General features: G+C 52.9%; 1 protein-coding gene across 2 annotated transcripts; it reads left to right on the plus strand.

Moving 5' to 3' along the window:
- Positions 1–437: 437 nt before the first annotated feature.
- Positions 438–9,757, plus strand: FGF8 (fibroblast growth factor 8). Of its 2 annotated transcripts, none has more exons than XM_057421000.1 (6): positions 438–942; positions 1,604–1,741; positions 1,840–1,876; positions 3,926–4,106; positions 8,298–8,404; positions 9,461–9,757. In XM_057421000.1, the coding sequence occupies exons 2-6, from the start codon at positions 1,710–1,712 to the stop codon at positions 9,746–9,748; spliced, it is 645 nt and encodes a 214-aa protein (XP_057276983.1). In that variant the 5' UTR covers positions 438–942; positions 1,604–1,709; the 3' UTR covers positions 9,749–9,757. The 2 variants fall into 2 exon arrangements, with proteins under 2 accessions (XP_057276983.1, XP_057276984.1); XM_057421001.1 differs by having other exon boundaries at positions 3,959–4,106.
- Positions 9,758–18,101: the final 8,344 nt, after the last annotated feature.

The following is an 18,101-nucleotide window of genomic DNA, read 5'->3' on the forward strand; positions in this document are numbered from 1 at the left end:
GCACCCCCTGACAGTGACAATGCTGTGCAAGATCAGGTGAGACTCTCAGCATCCCTGAGAGATCCATCCCGGGAGGTGACTGTAGGCAGTGTTTTGGGGTGAAATGCAGAGTGGGCAGAGGCCCAGGGCACGTGTCTGGGGCTGGTGGGTGCCAGAGCAAGGAGGAAAACGTGAGCTGTATGTCAGTGTGTGTGTGAGAGACAGAAATGTCCTGTGACTGCAGCTGGCATGTGCCTATGTGTGCTAGGTGAGAGGGGTGTATTTTGGGTGTAAGGGGAAGCAAAGAGGAGCGTGTGTGTCTGTGCTGGAGGGTGCAAAGTGCTGCATGTGTATTGGGGGTCTGTGTTTGTGAGGGGTGTGAATGTGATGAAGAGGGCTGAATGGAAAAGGCTGTATGTGAGTGCAGGGAAGGTCTGCACGGGTGTGTGTGTGAGGGCTGCGTGCATGCATGCGTGTGCAGGAGGGCTGCACAGGCGTGTGCAGGGCTGTGTGCGTGTGCGGCGGTGCAGCCCGCCGCTCTGTCACTCAGGCCGGCTGACAGGAGCTGCCTCTCCAGCGGCGGCAGATAGCGCTGATTGCTGATTCGAGGAAACAAAATAGCAATTGTAATTATGGGCTCTGATAAGATAAAGGAGGGCGCGGGGAGCGCGGGGACCGGCAGCGGGGCACGGTCGGCAAATTAGCAGCTGTCACTCAGCGCCGAGCAGGCGGCGCCGGCCCCGGCCAGGTACCGGCCCCGGGGGCCGCCCGCCGCAACCCCGCTGCAGCCCCCGCCCCGGTGCGCAACAGGTGGCGGGGCCGGGAGCGCCGGGGCTCGCCGGAACAATGCAGCCCTCGGCGGCCCTGCCCGGGCTGCGGGGCTGAGCCCCGTCCCGCCGCTGCTGCCGCTCGGCCCCATGGCCCCGCACCGCCGGCCCTAAGGGCTCCCGCCCGCCCCACCAGGTAAGCACCAGGCGGGGATGCGCGCGGGGAGGGGGGGGGGTCCCGCTGCCCGTTCCCCGCCCCGGCTGCGGTATTTGCTCAGCCTCGCTCCCCCTCGAAACTCCTCCATCCCCCCGGTAATCCTTTTAACGTCTGGCACGTCCAGGGAGGGCTCACCCGCTCGGTCCCAATCCACAACGCGCCCGCGGAGCAGCGAACCCACAGCGGGGGAACCGCGGTCCCGCCGCCCCTTTCTTCTCCTCCCTCCCAGCCCTTAAACCTCGCTTTACGGATGGAGAAACTGAGGCACGGGGCGAGGAGGGCGTCCCGCCGGCGGCTGGCCGCGGAGCCCGGCCCTTAGTGCCAGCCCCGAGCCCGGCGATACCTGGCCCGCCGCCCCTCCGCTCGGCAGGTACCGCCAGGCTGGGGCGGGGAGCGGGGCCGAAGGGCCGGACGGGCTTCCCCCTACGGCAGCGGCGGCCTTCCCCCGGCCGCGCCCGCCCCTCCGTCGGGGCTGCGGGCCGGCCTCGCCGGCTCCCGGGGCGGCAGCGGGGCCGCGGGGCGGGGGGCACCCCGCGGAGGGGGGCTGCCGGCCGTGCGCCCCGGGGGCTGGGCGGGCGGGCGGGCTGGCGGGGGCCTTACCCCTCTGTAGCAGCTTGTGCCCTCCTTTCCTCGGGGCGAGGACGCGCCGCAGGGCGAGAGGAACCGAGGCAGAGCTGCGCCGCACTCCCTCGGGCGCTCCCCGCCGTCGCCGGGCCCCGGACTCCCGGCCCCGCACCGGAGCCGCGATGGACCCCTGCTCCTCGCTCTTCAGCTACGTGTGAGTACCGGCAGCCCCGGCCCTCCCGCCCCGGGCCCGCAGCCAACCCCCGGCTCCGGTTCACACCTCTCTACTGCTTTCTCTCTTTCACCTCCCAGGTTAATGCACTTGTTCGTCCTCTGCTTGCAAGCCCAGGTAAGTGCCCGCTGGGCAGCCCGGCTTTGTTCGCCTCCCGGGGATGGAGGGTGCCCTGCCGCTGCCGCCGAGCGCCCCGGGCTCGGCAGGGAGGGACGGAGGGAGGGAAGGAGGAGGAACGGTTGAAAACCCAGGAGACAAAAGTAGCCCGGCTGTAAAAAGCCGAGGCCGAGGGGGGAACCCCCGAGACACAAAATAAGGTGCGGAGGACTCCGGCTGCGAGGCAGAGAGCATCCGGGGGTTCAAGGAATTGCGCAGGGTTATTTTTAAGCAGATTTATATCTCGTCCGTTCCAGCTTTAAACGTCACTGTGGATGCCCCCGTTCCTCTTGTCTGTTGTGGCATTTTTCTCCTGCACTGCATCCCAAAAGTAAAGAGTAGTTAAAAAGGGGAAAAGAAGCCCCACCAAAACCTCACTAAAAGGCTCAAGTTCTGATCCGGCTTAAAATTGTCAGACCTCAGCATCGCTGGTTTGTATCGCCAGAGACACAAGTGTCATGAATAGATTAAACAGCCCGGGTAGAGCTTGTACGACACCCGCATACCAGTCGCTGGGACCCGTCGCTGGGAGCAGTGCGCCTTCAAACCGGGGTGAAGTCCTCCTTCCCCCGAAATCACAGGTGCAGAAGCTTTGTTTAAAATACCCTTTAAGCTGCTTCTTTTTATTTTCCTGGAAGCTTGGGGGAAAAAATTATCAAGTTTCCAGCCGAAAAGCGAAGGGAATGAAGCGCTGGGAGTGTGCAGTTGTATAAAAACATAGCTGTAATATTTTGGAGTATGAGATGGAGACCAAATAGCAGCATGGCTAATGACCTCTCCTCCACATGGTACCCTCATCAGAGCCGGGGAGAGAATCCTGCTGCATTATCCAAAACCCGTCTATAGGAAACACACATGCACAGGCAGAAGCGGAGGCAGAGAGATGACATTGTCAAGGGGAGATATCTCTATAAAGCCAGCTTTGGGAGAGCAGTGGCTTTTGCTTTTATTGGGTTTTTCTGTTGTTGTTTAAGACGGGAGGAAACCTTCCCATTTGACGTGGGGGTGGCAGGGGGTAGTCCCAACCTTCTGATGTTGAAAGGAGCTATCTCCTAACATTTGCTCAGAATACATCTTTATAAATGTCAGGGAGCAGCGAAACTTTCCAGACTTAAAAGAGGGATTTGGGACCAGGAGGGGAAAAAGACTTCTGTGCAAGCTCGTGAGCCGGAGCTGAGGGGGGGGAGCAGGTTTGGCTGCTCATGAAAAGCATTTAAAGCCCAGTAGCAGCAGTGTCGGGTCTGGAAGGGTTGGGCTCAGGGCTAATGGGTTTGGTGTGCCAGGGCTGGGGATAACCCCACTGCTGGCACCAAGCAGCTGACTGTGGATAGGGCATGTGTTTGCATGGGTAGCATGTTGGTATCCTTGGGTTATTATGCCACAAAATACCTGGGCAGGGGCATGGTTTTCTTGTAATTGTTATACCTTGTAGCTCTGCTTTCTCTGTATATAAGGAGTTTAATAAGTGGGGTGTTTGGGAACAAATAAAGAGCACTGGGACCAAGAGGAAAGACAGCTTTTGCAATTGATGGGGCAGAAGCTAGGGTATATATCTGGGGCAGCTGAGCAGCAGTACACTCCTGCAGAGGCAAGATGTGTGGAATGAACATGCCAGCCCCTTGAGGATGGCAGCCCAGTGCCACCCTGCATGCCCCCCCCGGATCCCTTCCAGCTCCAAGCTTTGATGCCCATCTTGGATACCCCAGTGCCAGCTGGCACCCACTGAGCCCTGGGGTCACCAAGCCCTGCCATGCTCCCAGGTCACTTGCATCCTACTACTTAAGGCATGTCTGTAGCGGGCACGGCTCTGTAAAGGGCTCTTGCTGCTGTGTCCAGAGCTTAATGCTCCTTCTCCCTGGGAGGTTTTGCTGGTGCAGGTAGCACTGTGGTCCCGGCTTCGCGCCTCTCTGCAAAGCCCGGCTGGAGGCCGGCAATCTCGGCTCAGCCCATTTGACCCTCTGAGGAGTAGAGATTATAATGGTGTGTCGTATATTTTTTAATTTCCTAAAGGTAACTGTTCAGTCCCCACCTAATTTTACACAGCATGTGAGGGAGCAGAGCCTGGTGACGGACCAGCTCAGCCGGCGGCTCGTCCGTACCTACCAGCTGTACAGCCGGACCAGCGGGAAACATGTGCAGATCTTGGACAACAAGAAAATCAATGCGATGGCAGAGGATGGGGATGTGCACGGTAAGGATGCGCGATGGGGCGGGCAGGGGGGGAGTTGGGGAGGTGTTCACAGCCCAGCGTAGCGATTGATGATTTCCGTCCTGTTTGTTAGCCAGAAATCATTAAAATCGTTCGGCTTGTGGGGGCTTGTAAAGGGAGAACATAGGGGTCAGCGATCAGTGGCTCTGTGATTCAAGGTGAGGGCAGGTTCTCTGTGCTTGAAGGAGGAGACCGGTGTCTGCAGGATGGGCTTTACTCCTTTCTTTTTCATTCTTGTTTTGCACCTGACTCAGAGGGCTCAGGGCTGTGGTGTGATGAGCAACATTGGTCATTTCAGCCCAGCTCTCTTTGTAAGACTGGGAATCTCTGAGACTTCCTTTTGGAAAAGAAATAGAAAGGAAAGTTGAAAAAGAAAAGGCAGGGGGGAAGGGTGCGCGGTTGCTTTGGAAGGCTTCCCAAGGCTAGAATTGTCCAAAGTGGCATCATTTTCCCAATGTGTCCCCTCCATCTTTCCCTTCTCAAAACAAATTCCAAGCAGAGGGTCACTGAGGCAGCTGGCTGTGGGTGATGATACTGTGGAGACAAAGCAAAGGGACTCACAAGCACAAAAGCCTGCGTTATGCCGTGGCTCTGGCACCCCCTCCCCAAAATCTCCACCAGCCCTGAGGCAGGGGGGCCAATCCCTCTGCTGGGGACACTCGAAGCCCAAATACTTTGGTAGCATGTGCTAATGACACATTGGGATAGTCAAAGGCTGCACTGAGGTCAGCGGGGCCAGAGAGCTGCTGGGCAGGTTGTGGGAGGCCTGATCCTGCACCTGGATCAGTGCACTATGTAGCACTCGTGTGTGTCCTATGTAGGAATTATGACTGTTTTTCTTTGGTATTAGCTGCAATTTCCCTTTCTTGCTTGGGGAGATCAGTAGAAACGCTCTTCTTCCTTCCTCTTCTGTTTTTTTGTGGGTGTTTTCTTTTGCTTTGCTGAAAATTTCACACTGGATGCGAGCAGTGCAAGCGCAGCATCTGTATGGTATTCCATACATTCAGCATTAATCTTCCAAATGAATTATTCCCACCCTGGAGCAGCTCCGGCTTGAAAGGGCATTAGCTAATTTCCCAAGCAAAAAAAAATCCCATCTTGTTTTAGATCTATAATGCTTGGATTTTAAAAAGCTGTTAGTGCATATTTAAGTAACGACCAGGTTTAAATAAGGCCAGGAGGAGGGGACTGGTGGTGGCTTGAAAAACTCTATTAAAACGTAATAAAGAAAGGTTAAGCATTTGAAGAGCTAAGGAGGAAAATGAAGACTGATCTAAACCAGAAAGAGAACAAGCAGTTTTTCAGATGTAAAGTTTTAAAAGAGTTGCAAGTCTGTAAATGTTAAAATAGAGGTTCAGGATTGTTCTATATGAATCTCTAGGGAGGCCCCCATGTCTGGAAGAACTATTAAAACGCTTCTTACTTTCACCTTTTTTAACATTTCCTGAATACTTTCTCCTCTTCACAGTCCAGTTGGGGGATCAAGTGTGTCTCGCTGCATTTTTTCAGTATTTACGTAGCCACTTTCCCTTCAAAGTTTGAGCATGAAACATAATTTTACTGGGATAAATCTGTCACTTAAGGGAAAGAATAGAATTGAAAATGTTCAGCTCCCTGCCCCCCCCCCAAAAAATAAAGGAATAAAATAATAAGAAAACTGCCCCAAAACATTATTTAGAAATGCACTGCTGCAGCAGAACCCCCTCCCCGAGCCCTTCCTTCTGCTTTTTTTATCTCGTTTTTGGGGGTGGGCATGTAAAAGGGCTTGATTTATTTTTGCAGATGACCCCTTTCCCCACACTGACATTTTTACAGCCGACTTAACATGGAGTCCGGTGTTCTCTGTTATCTGTCTTAATTGTCAATATGTGATTGACTTTTTTAATTCTAAGGGAAGGTGGGCAGCCGGTGCAGCCCAGCTCATCCCTCCTGGGCTGTGCTTGCCACCGAGCAAACCACCACTGGCCACAGCCTGGACTGAATCCCTGTTTGTGGCTGGTATGCTGGCACAGGTCCCTGCTGACTTGCTGGTTTCATCTGCACCCCGGCTTTTCCGCTGGCTGGCGATGGGATTTGCAGGGTTCATGGTTTGCCTGCATGAGTCTAGGGGTGCAGGTCCCTGAGGACAGGTTGTCCTTGTCCTCCATGGCTGGTGGTGACAGAACATGCTGGCTGAGCTCGTGCAGGGCAGCAAACCCGGCTGGGGGGCTGTAAATCACAGCTGCTCTTTGAAGAGGGGGAAAAGGAGGAAAAAAAGAAAAAGGCCAAAAGAGATGGGATGTGCATCTTTAAAGGAGGGTTTTGTGCTCACTGGGGCCTCCCCGCTCCCTCCCACCCTCCTCTGTCCCTCCCTCCTCACTCTTTCTGTCTCGGAGAGAAAAATCAATTCTCCTCAAACCTTTTACTGCCTCCGTGATCAATTCCCCCCCTCCCTTTCCCCAATATAGATAAATAGGGGGTCACTGTCTCAGTGCTGCGTTTGCAGAGCGCCGCAGCTCCCGTGGGTGGTTCTGGGGATGCTGGGTGCGTGCCAGGCTCTGGGTGTTGGTGCTGGTGTGGCACAGCCTAGAGTTAGCTCTTCCTAAATGTCTCAGTTCCGAGTCCAAGCCTGTGCCTGCCTGGTGGCTCTGGGCACAGGGCAGTTTGGGGATGAGATGCTGAAGTGTGACATTGGCAAGGAAGGAGTGTGGGAAGAGGGTGCCTGCATGTGTATTGAGCCTGGCTTGCCCAGTAGCACCAAATCAGTCGGCCCCAGCAAATTTTAGAATGCCCTTTCCATTGCTCAACTCGGCTGCAGCCAGCAGTGCCCTCAGCCTTTGTGCTATTGACCTCAGCAGTGCCCGTGACATGAAGAGTGCAGTATCGGGGTCTCATAGAGACAGAGAGAATGCAGTTTGCTGCTCTCAGAGTGTGACTTTGGCTCATTTTAGCTTGTGCATGTGCCCACAGCCATCTTCTGCCATTCAAAGCATCCTCCTGCAAAGCCACCTGCTCCAGAGCCACATTGCTGCCCTCACTGGGGGTCTCCAGTGACTGACCATTCTGGGGTAGAGATGTGCAAGTCATGGCAGACCACAGTCCTGAGGAACCAAGCAGCCCTTGTGCAGAGATTGGGAAGGAGAAATAAGGCATCAGTGGGCTTATTCCCATAATAAGGCTATAGATTTGGAAGCTCTGTAGGCTGTGCTCTGATTTCCTTGCCAAATTTCACTTGTGGCACATTAACAGCCTATGGCTGATGCTGAGCAAGAGGTGACGGTGGCGAGACAGAACAGTCCTGGCTGGCTTTTCAGTGCCACCAGTAAATCTTTGATGCTTGGCACAGCCCTTGTGAGGTGTGAACGGGTAGCTTCCATCCTCACTGGGGCTTGCCCTGGGAAGAGGAGCTGGCTCTGGGGACAGCAGCTGCAGGGCTGGAGAGAAGGATGTCCTGTCCCCATCCTCCCCCTTCCCTGGGGATGGATGGGCTTCAGGGCTCGGGTTCCCAGGGCGAAGGCAGGGAGGGAAGGTGACAGGTCTATTTATAGGCAGCCCATCGACCCGGCGATTTGCATAGTTCCTTCGGAAGTCGATCGATGCCTCCATTAAAAAACGAGACCAAATCAATATGCCCTCTCGACTCGTGCAAAGGTGAAAGGCATTAAAAGGATGGCCGTACCCTTCACGCCTCCCCTGCCAGCTGCAAAGTCACTGCTCCTCCTGCAGCCCTGCCCCGGCAGGGAGACATGGAGTGGTGTCCCCTGGGCTGGGGACAGCTGGCAGCACGCTGTGCTTTTCCAGAGGGTGCCCGCCTCCTTGCTGCCTTGGTTTGCAGCGCAGCTGCCTTGCTCTCCACTGGCTGCTGTGTGCCCTGCCTCCTGTGACATCTTTGTGGCACCCGAGCCACTGAGCTCTATAGAGTGAGGCAAGGCAGAGCTATTCCCTCTCTAGCAAGGCTCAGGGTGCAAAGGGATGTGACCAAGGTCACGCAGGGACACAGTGACAGGGTAGAGGGGCTGAGGCTGGCTCTTCACCTTGTGCTCTGATTTTAGGGCTCTCTCTGACAGTCACCAGAGAGCACGTGCCCATAGGGTCCCATGTCAGGGCACAGCGCTGGGGTCTCCATCCCTGTTCCTGCCCCATCCCAGAGCCCCTCTGATCTCCCTCTCTCTTTCTTCCCACTGCTCTCCCCAGCCAAGCTCATCGTGGAGACAGACACTTTTGGGAGCCGTGTGCGCATCAAGGGGGCAGCCACAGGTTTCTACATCTGCATGAACAAGAAGGGAAAGCTGATTGGCAAGGTAGGGTCCTGGGTCCAGGGCAAGCTGGGGGAGTGCTGTGGGCACTGAGAAAGTATTGCTGGAAGAGGAGCTCTTACTGAATACGGAACCCATCCATGGGGATGGGGAGGCGAGATGGGGGTGCGGGGAGCTCAGCTGGAGCACCCATTTGGAGGGCAGAGCATGAGCTGTCCTGCAGCCTGGGCAGCAGGAGGGAAGGGCAGGAGTGAGGGAGGCGGACGGGTGCTGTGTGGGGAGCATTCCTTGGATCTCCCCTAACAAATAGGCGGATTGCTGGGCTATTCTCCCTGATTACATGGTACAAGTGCCAGGAATGTTAAGATGCTCCGTGGGGCTGGCCCCAAAGCCGGGTGGTTAGTCACGCTCCTTCTGAGCCTCCATGCACCCTCCTGAGGAGCAAAAGGGGCTGGATGTGTAGCATCCTACTGGAACAGCGATTGTCTGCGAGGCTTTTCTATGGCAGCTCCTTTCCTGAGGCTGGTTGACTCAGGTTCCCTCCCTGGTCTTGCTGATGTCTGTAATGGGGAGGAATTCAGCCCCCAACTGCCTTTGTGCTCCCTGCCACCTGCATCTATTGGCATCATCCTCATGGACCACACATCAGTTCTCCAGCCCCTTGATGCCTCTCCTATATTGAAGACTGCAGAGGGGTTAGGATGGGTGGGTGAATAGCCACTGAGATGTAGACTTTGCTTATGGTCATGCTGGCAAGGGAATCAAGACCCTGGCATGGATGGGGACTGGATAGGAGTGGGCAAAAATCCTACTGTATAGGTGCAGTGGAAGTGAAGGCTGGGAGAAGCTGCGTTTGGGCTTGCAGCCCAGTGCTGGCATCATGATGGGGATACGAGCCACAGCGAGCAGCATGCCTGCTTCCTGCAGTTTTCTAAGGAAAAGCAGATTTGGGGCAATAGTGCCTTTTAGAAATAGTGGGAAAAGTGAGCTCTTGGCTGCCACCAGAACTGCAAACCTTGCTACCACACCGCTCAGTCCAGTTTGAGGGCGAAAGAAACCCCTCTGACCAAGCACCCATATCCCCCTTTGTCCCCTCCTCAGAGCAATGGCAAAGGCAAGGACTGTGTCTTCACGGAGATCGTCCTGGAGAACAACTACACGGCGCTGCAGAACGCCAAGTATGAGGGCTGGTACATGGCCTTTACCCGCAAGGGCCGCCCGCGCAAGGGCTCCAAGACCCGGCAGCACCAGCGGGAGGTGCATTTCATGAAGAGGCTTCCCAAAGGCCACCAGACCACCGAGCCCCACAGGCGCTTTGAGTTCCTCAACTACCCCTTCAACCGGAGAAGTAAAAGGACTAGAAACTCCAGCTCCAGGGCAGGCCCTTGATGTGCCTGCCTCTGCACCTCTCCTGGAGGAAATCTCCTCTGAGCTTGGTGGACTTACATGTAGAGACTTTCCCATATGGGTATTAAAAAAAACAAAACAAAAAAAAAAGGGGGGGAGAGGGGGGAGGATAACAGCTTACCTGCTCTAGTTGTTGATAATTGGGGGGGGGAGGGGGGGTGGTTTTTACAAAAAAAAAAAAAAAACAACAAAAAAAGGCAAAAAAAATGAGAGTCTCTATTTTTGTACTCCAGCTTTAAAAGGAAATGAAACATTCAAAGACTGGTGAAGGGGGAAGAGCCTTTCACTTAGATATGTTCTAGTCTGTTTGGGGTCATGCTTTATTTTGTAATTTTTTTTTTTGGTTTTGTAGCTCTAGAGGGGAAAAATAACACCATTTAAAATGAACAAGAAAACCTGGAAATGCAAATCCGGGAGCGATGTGCTACTTAAATGAACTGGACTAACGCTTACTGGATAAGCTGGAGCGGTTGGAAAACAATTGAAGGGAGGGGATTTATGTCAGAAGAGGTTGGAGGCTTCCCAGGTGGGTTTAGCAGCCTGGGTGACGTGGGGGCACTGCCTGTGAGGGCCGGCTGCAATGCCCCAGGGTGAGGACCACTGGATGCTTTCCTTCCTTAGATGCACCTCCTTCTTCGGCTGAGTGAGGGGTTGCTGGAAGCCAATGTCAGCCTTCCAAAAATGCTGTGGGCTTCACAACTCCCAACTTACTTTTTCTCAGGAGGGCACGGGGTGATGGATGCCCCAGAGAAAGTCCTGAACCAACTTGGTACCTCTGACCCACGAGAGCATCTTTGGTATTTGATTTGTTTTAAACTACTAAGGTGAGGCAGTAGCTGATAGCTGCCGTAGAGTGGGCTGGTAACTGGTGGGTTTTTTTTTCCATGTGGAAAATGTGAACAACTCACCAAAAATTGATATCTTTTTTTTCCTGTCTATATTTTTTTTTTTAATCAGATGGAAGTTTTCATCCATAAAATTAAAAGTTTACAAATTACCATGGAACCACTTCAGGCTGGTTTTGTTGTAACATTGTTTGTGGTTGGCACTTCCATTGTCAACCATCTCTTCCAGGTTTGCTCTTCAATGAGGAATACCACTGTCCTTGTCCTCCTAGGAAAGGAGAGGTTTTCTTTCAAAACTCCTGTTTTGACAGATGCCAAATTTTCTATTTAGGAGAAAAAAGCCCCAAAGGAATCATTAAATCTCTTGAGTGAACATCCCCAACCAGCCCTGCTCTGCACATGCTGCCCTGGGACTGTGGCTCTCTCCAAAGGGTTAAAGCAATTACTCTTCAGGGGAGGGCAAACAAAGACACTGGATAGGAGCCAGAACCAGGGGTGACTTTTCATCCAACCTTTTTGGATTGTTTGGGTTTTTTTTCCTGTTTCCTTGAGGATTTTTGTTTTGGTTGTGTACAAATTGAATATGAAATGATTTAAATATTTATTTAATATGTGCATTAAAAATTTGTATTAGTCTAACTGAGCCTGATGCTTTCCAGGGAGGGGCTGGGTCTGGAAAGGCAGGTTGCAGACGGGAGAAGGCCACTGAGGTGTAGGATGCAGTTGAGGGTGCCACTCGGCACAAGCCCCTTGCCAGTGGAAGAGATATGGGAAGTGAAAGGATGCCTGGAGATCTTGGACTCAGTTGAGTCTTGTGGAAATTGTTTTCCTTGCAGGAAATTCCAAATTTGATGGGCAGATGCCACCTCCTTGCCCTCTGGGAAAAGACCATTGAATGGGGACAGAGCTTTGACCACCATTTGTAAGCATGGGATGAGGCTTTCCAAGAGAGAAAGCTGATATCTGCTCCTCTCTGGTCTGTATGAGCTTGGTGTCTGTGCAAAGCAGGCTGTTGGGTCCCACCCTTTAGTGGATGCTGGGGTTTCGGGTCTTGCTCTCAGGAGCTGATGGGGGATTAAGCAATGAAGTGGCCTCAGATATGGAAAGGTGCAACAAGAAAAATGTTGTATATGTCTAGAAAAGAAAATAAATTGCAGACATGGAGCAGCCTTGCGAGGTGAGAGTCTTGCTGGTGCTGCCCATCCTTATGGGGTGCCTGAGACAATTGCTTAGTGCTCAGGGTGCCTTTTGTCTGTGGGGTGAAAGGATGAGCCATCCCCATTCTGATGCAGCAGGCTGGGCTGAGCTGTCAATAAATATCATTCATTTCAAGGAGGGAAGCCCAGGGGCTGAGTGTTCAGTCATGCTTCATGTCTGAGCATCGCTGCTGCACCACACAGCTCATGGATACTGCTTGGGCTGCAGGACAGCATAGACATCGCTTGCCCATCTGTTCCAAGAGGGACCCAAGGACTGCAGAAGCCTGGAGTCAACAGCTGGGCCAAGCCCATGTTGTGGTTTCCAGACTACAGGAACCAAAAGCGAATGGCTCCTAGCCCTACCCCTGGCATAGATAGTGTTTGATAGTCCTTAATGGGTACTTCTCTTTCAATAATTTAATTGCTTTTCCTAATGGCTTTGTGAACCTGGATGAATTGGTGCTGGTTGCAGCTCCAGGTAAGGGTATCAGAGTGGCTCCCTGCAGGTCAGCAGATGTCTCCTCCCTTTTCATCTGTCCCCCAGGGACAGTGATGGCAGGGAAGGGAGCAGCATGAGTGTCCATCCTCCAGTAAGGCTGCTCTCCCATCCCTGCCATCCCCAGCTGCAGCTGAGCACTAGAACACAAAGTACTCAGCACCCTTTGGGTTTGAGATGGAGATGGACACCTCTGTGTCTTGCCAGCTCTGTACCATCCCCATCTCCTGCCGCTGGCTGTGCCACAGCCTGCCTTTGCAAAAGGCACCCGGTCCTGGCTCCTGGGAAGCTTTCCTGGCTTGCTTGGTCCATGGTTAATTAGCCCCTTTTCATTAAAGGGCTTTTGGGTGGCCATGCAGCACTGTAAGTTGGGGCTTTGTTCATGGCTTGAATTTGTTCAGCTTCCAGCCAGCAAATGTTGTTTTGCCTTTGTTTGGGAGATTAAAGAGCCCACTACTAGTTAGTTAATGAGTAAGGGAATTAATTAATGGCTCCTCATACCCTGTTCTCTGCACTGATATTGCTGAGTCCCTGGCATGGCATGCTCTTCCCAGTGATCTGGGCCCTGCAAGGTCCTGAGTGCATAATCCTCCAGGGCTGGTAGCTCCCTGCAGGGAGATGGGGACAATCCCTGTTGGTACCTGCTATTCTTCCAGGGATGCAGAAACCCTGACTGCTGGTCAAACATGCAGGGTCAATCATCAGTCCAGGAATCTGGGACTTTTCCTTCCTCCTTCATCATCAGTGAGTGTGTGGACCCAGCTTGAAAATCACAGCCACCCAAGGACCCTGGGGATTGCAGGATGCTAAGGAAGGGAGGCTTTGGAGGTGGGTGTTTGCTTCCATCAACTCATCCTGTTAACATGAGTGTTTTGGGCAGAAATCCCTGCTCCAAGCTAGCAAGGGCCTTGAGACAGGGATGTGCTTGTCCCTAGCACCACCACTCCCAGTGTCACCCTGCAGTCCCCTCACTGGCAATGGCTCATCGGAGGGTGGTGGCAGATGAAGCAGGAGAGGGGCTGTACTGCCTTGGCTGTTGGTGCAGGGATGGCTACCCCATCCTCAGCTCCAAGCAGCAATGCATGCGTGACCCTGCACATACAGGACTTTGCCACGCGATGCCACCTGGATGCAGGGACAAGGCTGGAATTGAGGGACGTTTGGGAGTGCCAAGTGAGACAAGACTGGGGCTCCCAGTCAGCCAGCATGGGATCCAGTGGGGAAAGTAATTGTGCAATGAACACACCAGGGCAACACCAGGCACGGAGGAGGGCTGTTTTCAGGTTAAATGAGGCTACGGCAGAGCAACAGTAGACTGGCAAGAAGAAATCAAAGTGGCAAAACAAGGGGTCTGTGCTGTCTGAGCAAGGGCCGCACCAGGGCTTGGTCCACCAAGCCCCAAACCTTTTGACACGTGCTGTCTCCACTTCTGTCCTTCTCTCACTTCACAACTGAGGTCAGCTCAGGAAGGATGCCCACTGAGCTGGGTGGCCTGTGTGATGCTGTGGAAGGGTTGGAGCTTGCACGGACCCCCTTGGCATGCCCTGGCTTGGGAAGGAGGGCTGGGGTGTTTGTTTATTGCATCAGGCTCAGCTTTCAAACATCTCCCTGCCATCCCCCTCCCCCTCCTTTAATTAATTCTGGGTAAGAAGTCCTGGCTTTATTGTGCCACGGAGCTGAGGGCTCCCTGTGGGAAAAGTCACACCTTCTGAACAGCTTCTGATACCATGCAAATGAAGGACAAGTCCAGGAAACGCTTTCATCTCGGACCTGTCCAGCCCCCTGCCCATTAATTACACACATTTCATTTGTGTGAGAGCAATTCCTCTCGAGGAGGAGGCGGGGGACAGCCACGGCTTGTGGATCATCTCGGCCGCCCTCTAAAGAACACTCCTTGGAACGGGGTTTATAGCCAGAAAAGGGGATGCTCGGGGTCTCAGTGGGGGATCCTATATTTCTGCTCTTACACAGACACTCCAAATCAAACTGCCTTGTCAGTGGGCCACATCCTGCCAGTGGGAAGGGCTCATTACCGCCCCACACCTTGCTTGGTGCCAGCAAGACCTGGCTGTGTACCCAAGTGCCACTGGAGTAACCTGGAGGGAGGTGCAGAGTGGACTAGAACTAAGCTCAGTGTTTACCCAAGGGAATGACTCTCCAGGACCAGGAGCTCGTGAGATAGATAACTTTGGGCAGGGTGGCCATAAAATGAGTCTCCTGTAGGAAAACATCATTCCACACTGCTACGGAATTGCATGTGCTGGGGGACTGCATCACACTGGGACAGGGCACAAAGTACTCTTGGCCACATGTGGACCAGACCCAACTCCTGTTGAGCCTTGGTCTATCTGTGTTCCTCACAGTGCCTCTGACCAAAGGCACCTCCTGACTGGCTCCTGTGTTCCTGGGGCTGATGGGGAGAGTGAGGTCCAGGTCCTGGAGAAGGCACAGAGGGAGGGGATGTGGAGTACAGTGGGTTTTCACAGTCCATTTCCTGGCCATGATAATAACACTTAGCACTTCTGTAGCACCTGGGATGCTCTAAGCACCTACACATCTGCTCCTCATTACCACCCTGCTTCCCATTTGCAGTGCCACTGCCCCCTCCCCTCACACACCTACAGCAGCAACAGCTCTCTCCTACAAATGGGGCCAGCCCCCCAAATTTGGTCTTGAAAATCTCCTTCATTGGAGGGTCTCATGGAGCTGTAGCCACAGTCTGCTTTGGGGATGAAGGCTGCCCTCCAGGGCTGTGGTAAGCAGTTTGGGGTGGCTGCTGTGGCTTTGCCACAGAAGACCTGTGGTGACCAAGTCTACTGCTTGCCTTCCTCCTTGAGTGAGAACGTAATCTTTGTCCTCTGAAGTTGACAACCCATGGACCTAAGGATACACAGCAGCATGGTGGAGGAGCTCTTGGAAGATGTTGGAAGGGTAGTTGAGACTTTGTTAATGGGAATCTGTAGCCTTTCTGAGTCAAAGTCAGGATTAAATTGATTCCAGGCTCTAGCAAAGCTGTTCATGCACCCAGTGGCCCTGTGCCAGGTCAGCTAGAGGAGGAGAGAGGGCTCATGTGTGGATAGGTTGAAGATTACAGCCATTACTCCAGATTACCTGATAAATGGCCTATGCTATTCTGCAATGAAACACACTTAAAATTTTCTGCATTTGAAGCAGACAGTATGATCTTGGGCTTCACGTGTTTTACAGCATTTCTCCTATGTTCATGGTGGCTGTGGCACCAGCCCTCCAGGCTGTCCTGTGATGACCAGGATACAATCTGCAGTTGCAAAGGCTGGGGGAGCCTTGGCTGTGTTCAAAAGAACCACTCCAGCCATGCCCAGGTATTACCACTTAGCTAAGCTTGAGCTTGATCTTTGTGGACTTTAAATGGGATTGAGGGGGCTGCCAGAGCCTCCCAAGTTTGGAGCACGACTGATCTTTGTCCCTGCTCACATTCAGAGCCTCTGTTCAGTCATGGAGTAGCCCCTTTCAGCCATGATCATGGCACTGCAAAGGGTTCCCGCTCCCTGAGCTGGCTTCTCCTGCCAACATGGCCAATAGTCTCTTTCATTTTTATTTTCTCTTGTTTCTTTTCCCTCTTACAGCTTTTATAGCAGCAGAAGAAGGAAAAGCTCAGCCTCGCTATTGCTGTGATTATTTTGCCAACTCTTTGTGCTATAGTAGCACATCTTGGTGGCTGGAATCTCCTCTTTTATGAGCTGCTTGCAGAGTAAACAGCAACCCTTGTCCCAAAGACGTTGTTTTATATGGCCAGCTGTAGCAGGTGGCATAAGTTGGCAAGACAGACTTAACCACAGGTCTACTTGCTCTCCAAGCAAAAGAGAGTCCTGGGAAGGGATTTGGAGGGCTGAAAGGTGTTCCTGTAGAAGTCCATAGCAAACATGGGGGGGGAAACTCCAACTGCAACCTAAAGTAATCCACCAAACAAAAAAACAAACCAAAACAAGTCCTGGAGTAGCTGAAGCACAGGATGATGAGACCAAGGCTGTACATCGATAGGAAAACTGACTGCTGAGATGTGAAGTGGGACCTTGGGTGCTTGCTGGCTGTACTTGCCCACTCAGGCCCTGGGATGTGGCTGCTGTCCCCATGGCCCCGTGAGAATCAGATGCCCAGCTGGGAGCCGGCCCTTTGGTAATGGCCTGTGAATTTCCCTGGGCTCTGTTAATTGCTGCCTGGCTGCTAGTTACAACTCCAAGTCAATTGCTGGGAGTGTTGGGCCCTGCAAAACAACCCCTTGAAATCAGTTGTTAGCCCAATTAACAACCAGTTTGGCTTCAGTTCAGGCCGTTAACCATCAAACAGCTAACTGCTGGTAATGATTGATTTCTCAGCAGTTGGGGCTGCAGTGGAGGAGCCAACCTGTTTCACAAAATGCCATTAAAGCCAAGACTCTGTGAACTCATCTGGCTCACACAAACATTCGAGCTGTCCCACACTAGCAGAGCAGGCAAGGTGATGACCAGGATTTCAATCCATTTTGATCAAAGCATGGGTTGTTGGGGTGTGTTAGGATGAATTCGCAGCTAGGATGCTGCACCATGCTCCAGGGAGGCAGCCACAATTCCTTGCAGTGCAGCAGCTTGTTCTCATCCAGCATCATGGCATTCAAAGCCCCCATGGATGAGAACTGTTTGATGTCCAGCTCTCTTCCATAGCTACTCTTCCAGCAGTAAACCTTCAAAGATTAGTTTGTCTAATTTGTTTGGATGCTCAGGTGTTTCCTCAAGTCACCTGGGCCATTTCCATCTGCACAGCCTGCTGGGAGCTTGTACATGGGAAGCAGTTCCCATCAGCATATGCAAGCCTGGGGACGCCTCCAGAGAAGCCAAGGATGTTGGCGTCTCTCTGCCGGTAGGCAGAGCAGACTCATCTGCAGATGTGAGTATCTCTATGAAAGCCTGTAAAATACTCTTTGAGTCCCAGGGTTCAGGCAGGGTTTTGTTTAAGATCACTGGTCAGGTCTTCATCCATTTCTCTCCACTGTTTCAGGCCCTGGTTCTCTGCTGTGCACTGGCAGGCTGGTTTGAACACATTGCTTGTGCTACATCAAGGGTTTTTTCCCCCGGGATGTTTTCCCCCTGATCAAAGTGGCTGATTCAAGCTGCAGCATGTACGGAGAGGAGGGAGACAGACACCTGTTGGGGAAAGACTTTGAAAATACAGAGGACGCACTGCAGAGGTTGACCTTGTGAAATGTAAGCTCCAACAGTGCCGGGTAGCAGAGTGGTGCAGGGCAGGGAGTGAGTGCCTTGCATACAACACCACATCCTCATGCTTTTGAGGACACTCGGGGACCCATGGTCCTGCCAGGGCCTTGGCACTGGCAGCCTGAGCTCTGTTTCTGAAGCCAGGTCCTGGTGCTTTTTTACAGGACACAGGCACCTGAGACCCATGTAGATGTTTCAAAGACATTCCTGCACTGTTCTTCCAAGATCTGGTTCCCCCTGGTGCCATGCTTTTGCTGGCCTTTCATGGGAGGTACAGTCATCCCACCTCCAGTAAATACCCCAGCACAGTGCATCTTTTCTGTAGTTAGTTGTATTAGATATTCCTTGTGCAAACAGGACAAACTTGCTGACTTCATCAAATACCTATTAAAAGTAGCTCTGCACTTTTCCTCATTGGGATTATCTTACTACCCTTACTGAGGAAGATGGGAATGCTGGGTTGCAGCTGGCCCCCCCCCTGTGCTGGTCAGTGCATGTGTGGTGACCTTCTGCATCTGGGGACTGGACACGGTTTCTCCCTCTGGTCCATACAAGGAAAAATTG

This window comes from Pezoporus wallicus, unplaced genomic scaffold (assembly GCF_028554395.1).
Source record: "Pezoporus wallicus isolate ANWC-B61680 ecotype Strahan unplaced genomic scaffold, APGP_CSIRO_Pwel_v1 contig_3365, whole genome shotgun sequence".
Taxonomy (NCBI): domain Eukaryota; kingdom Metazoa; phylum Chordata; class Aves; order Psittaciformes; family Psittacidae; genus Pezoporus; species Pezoporus wallicus.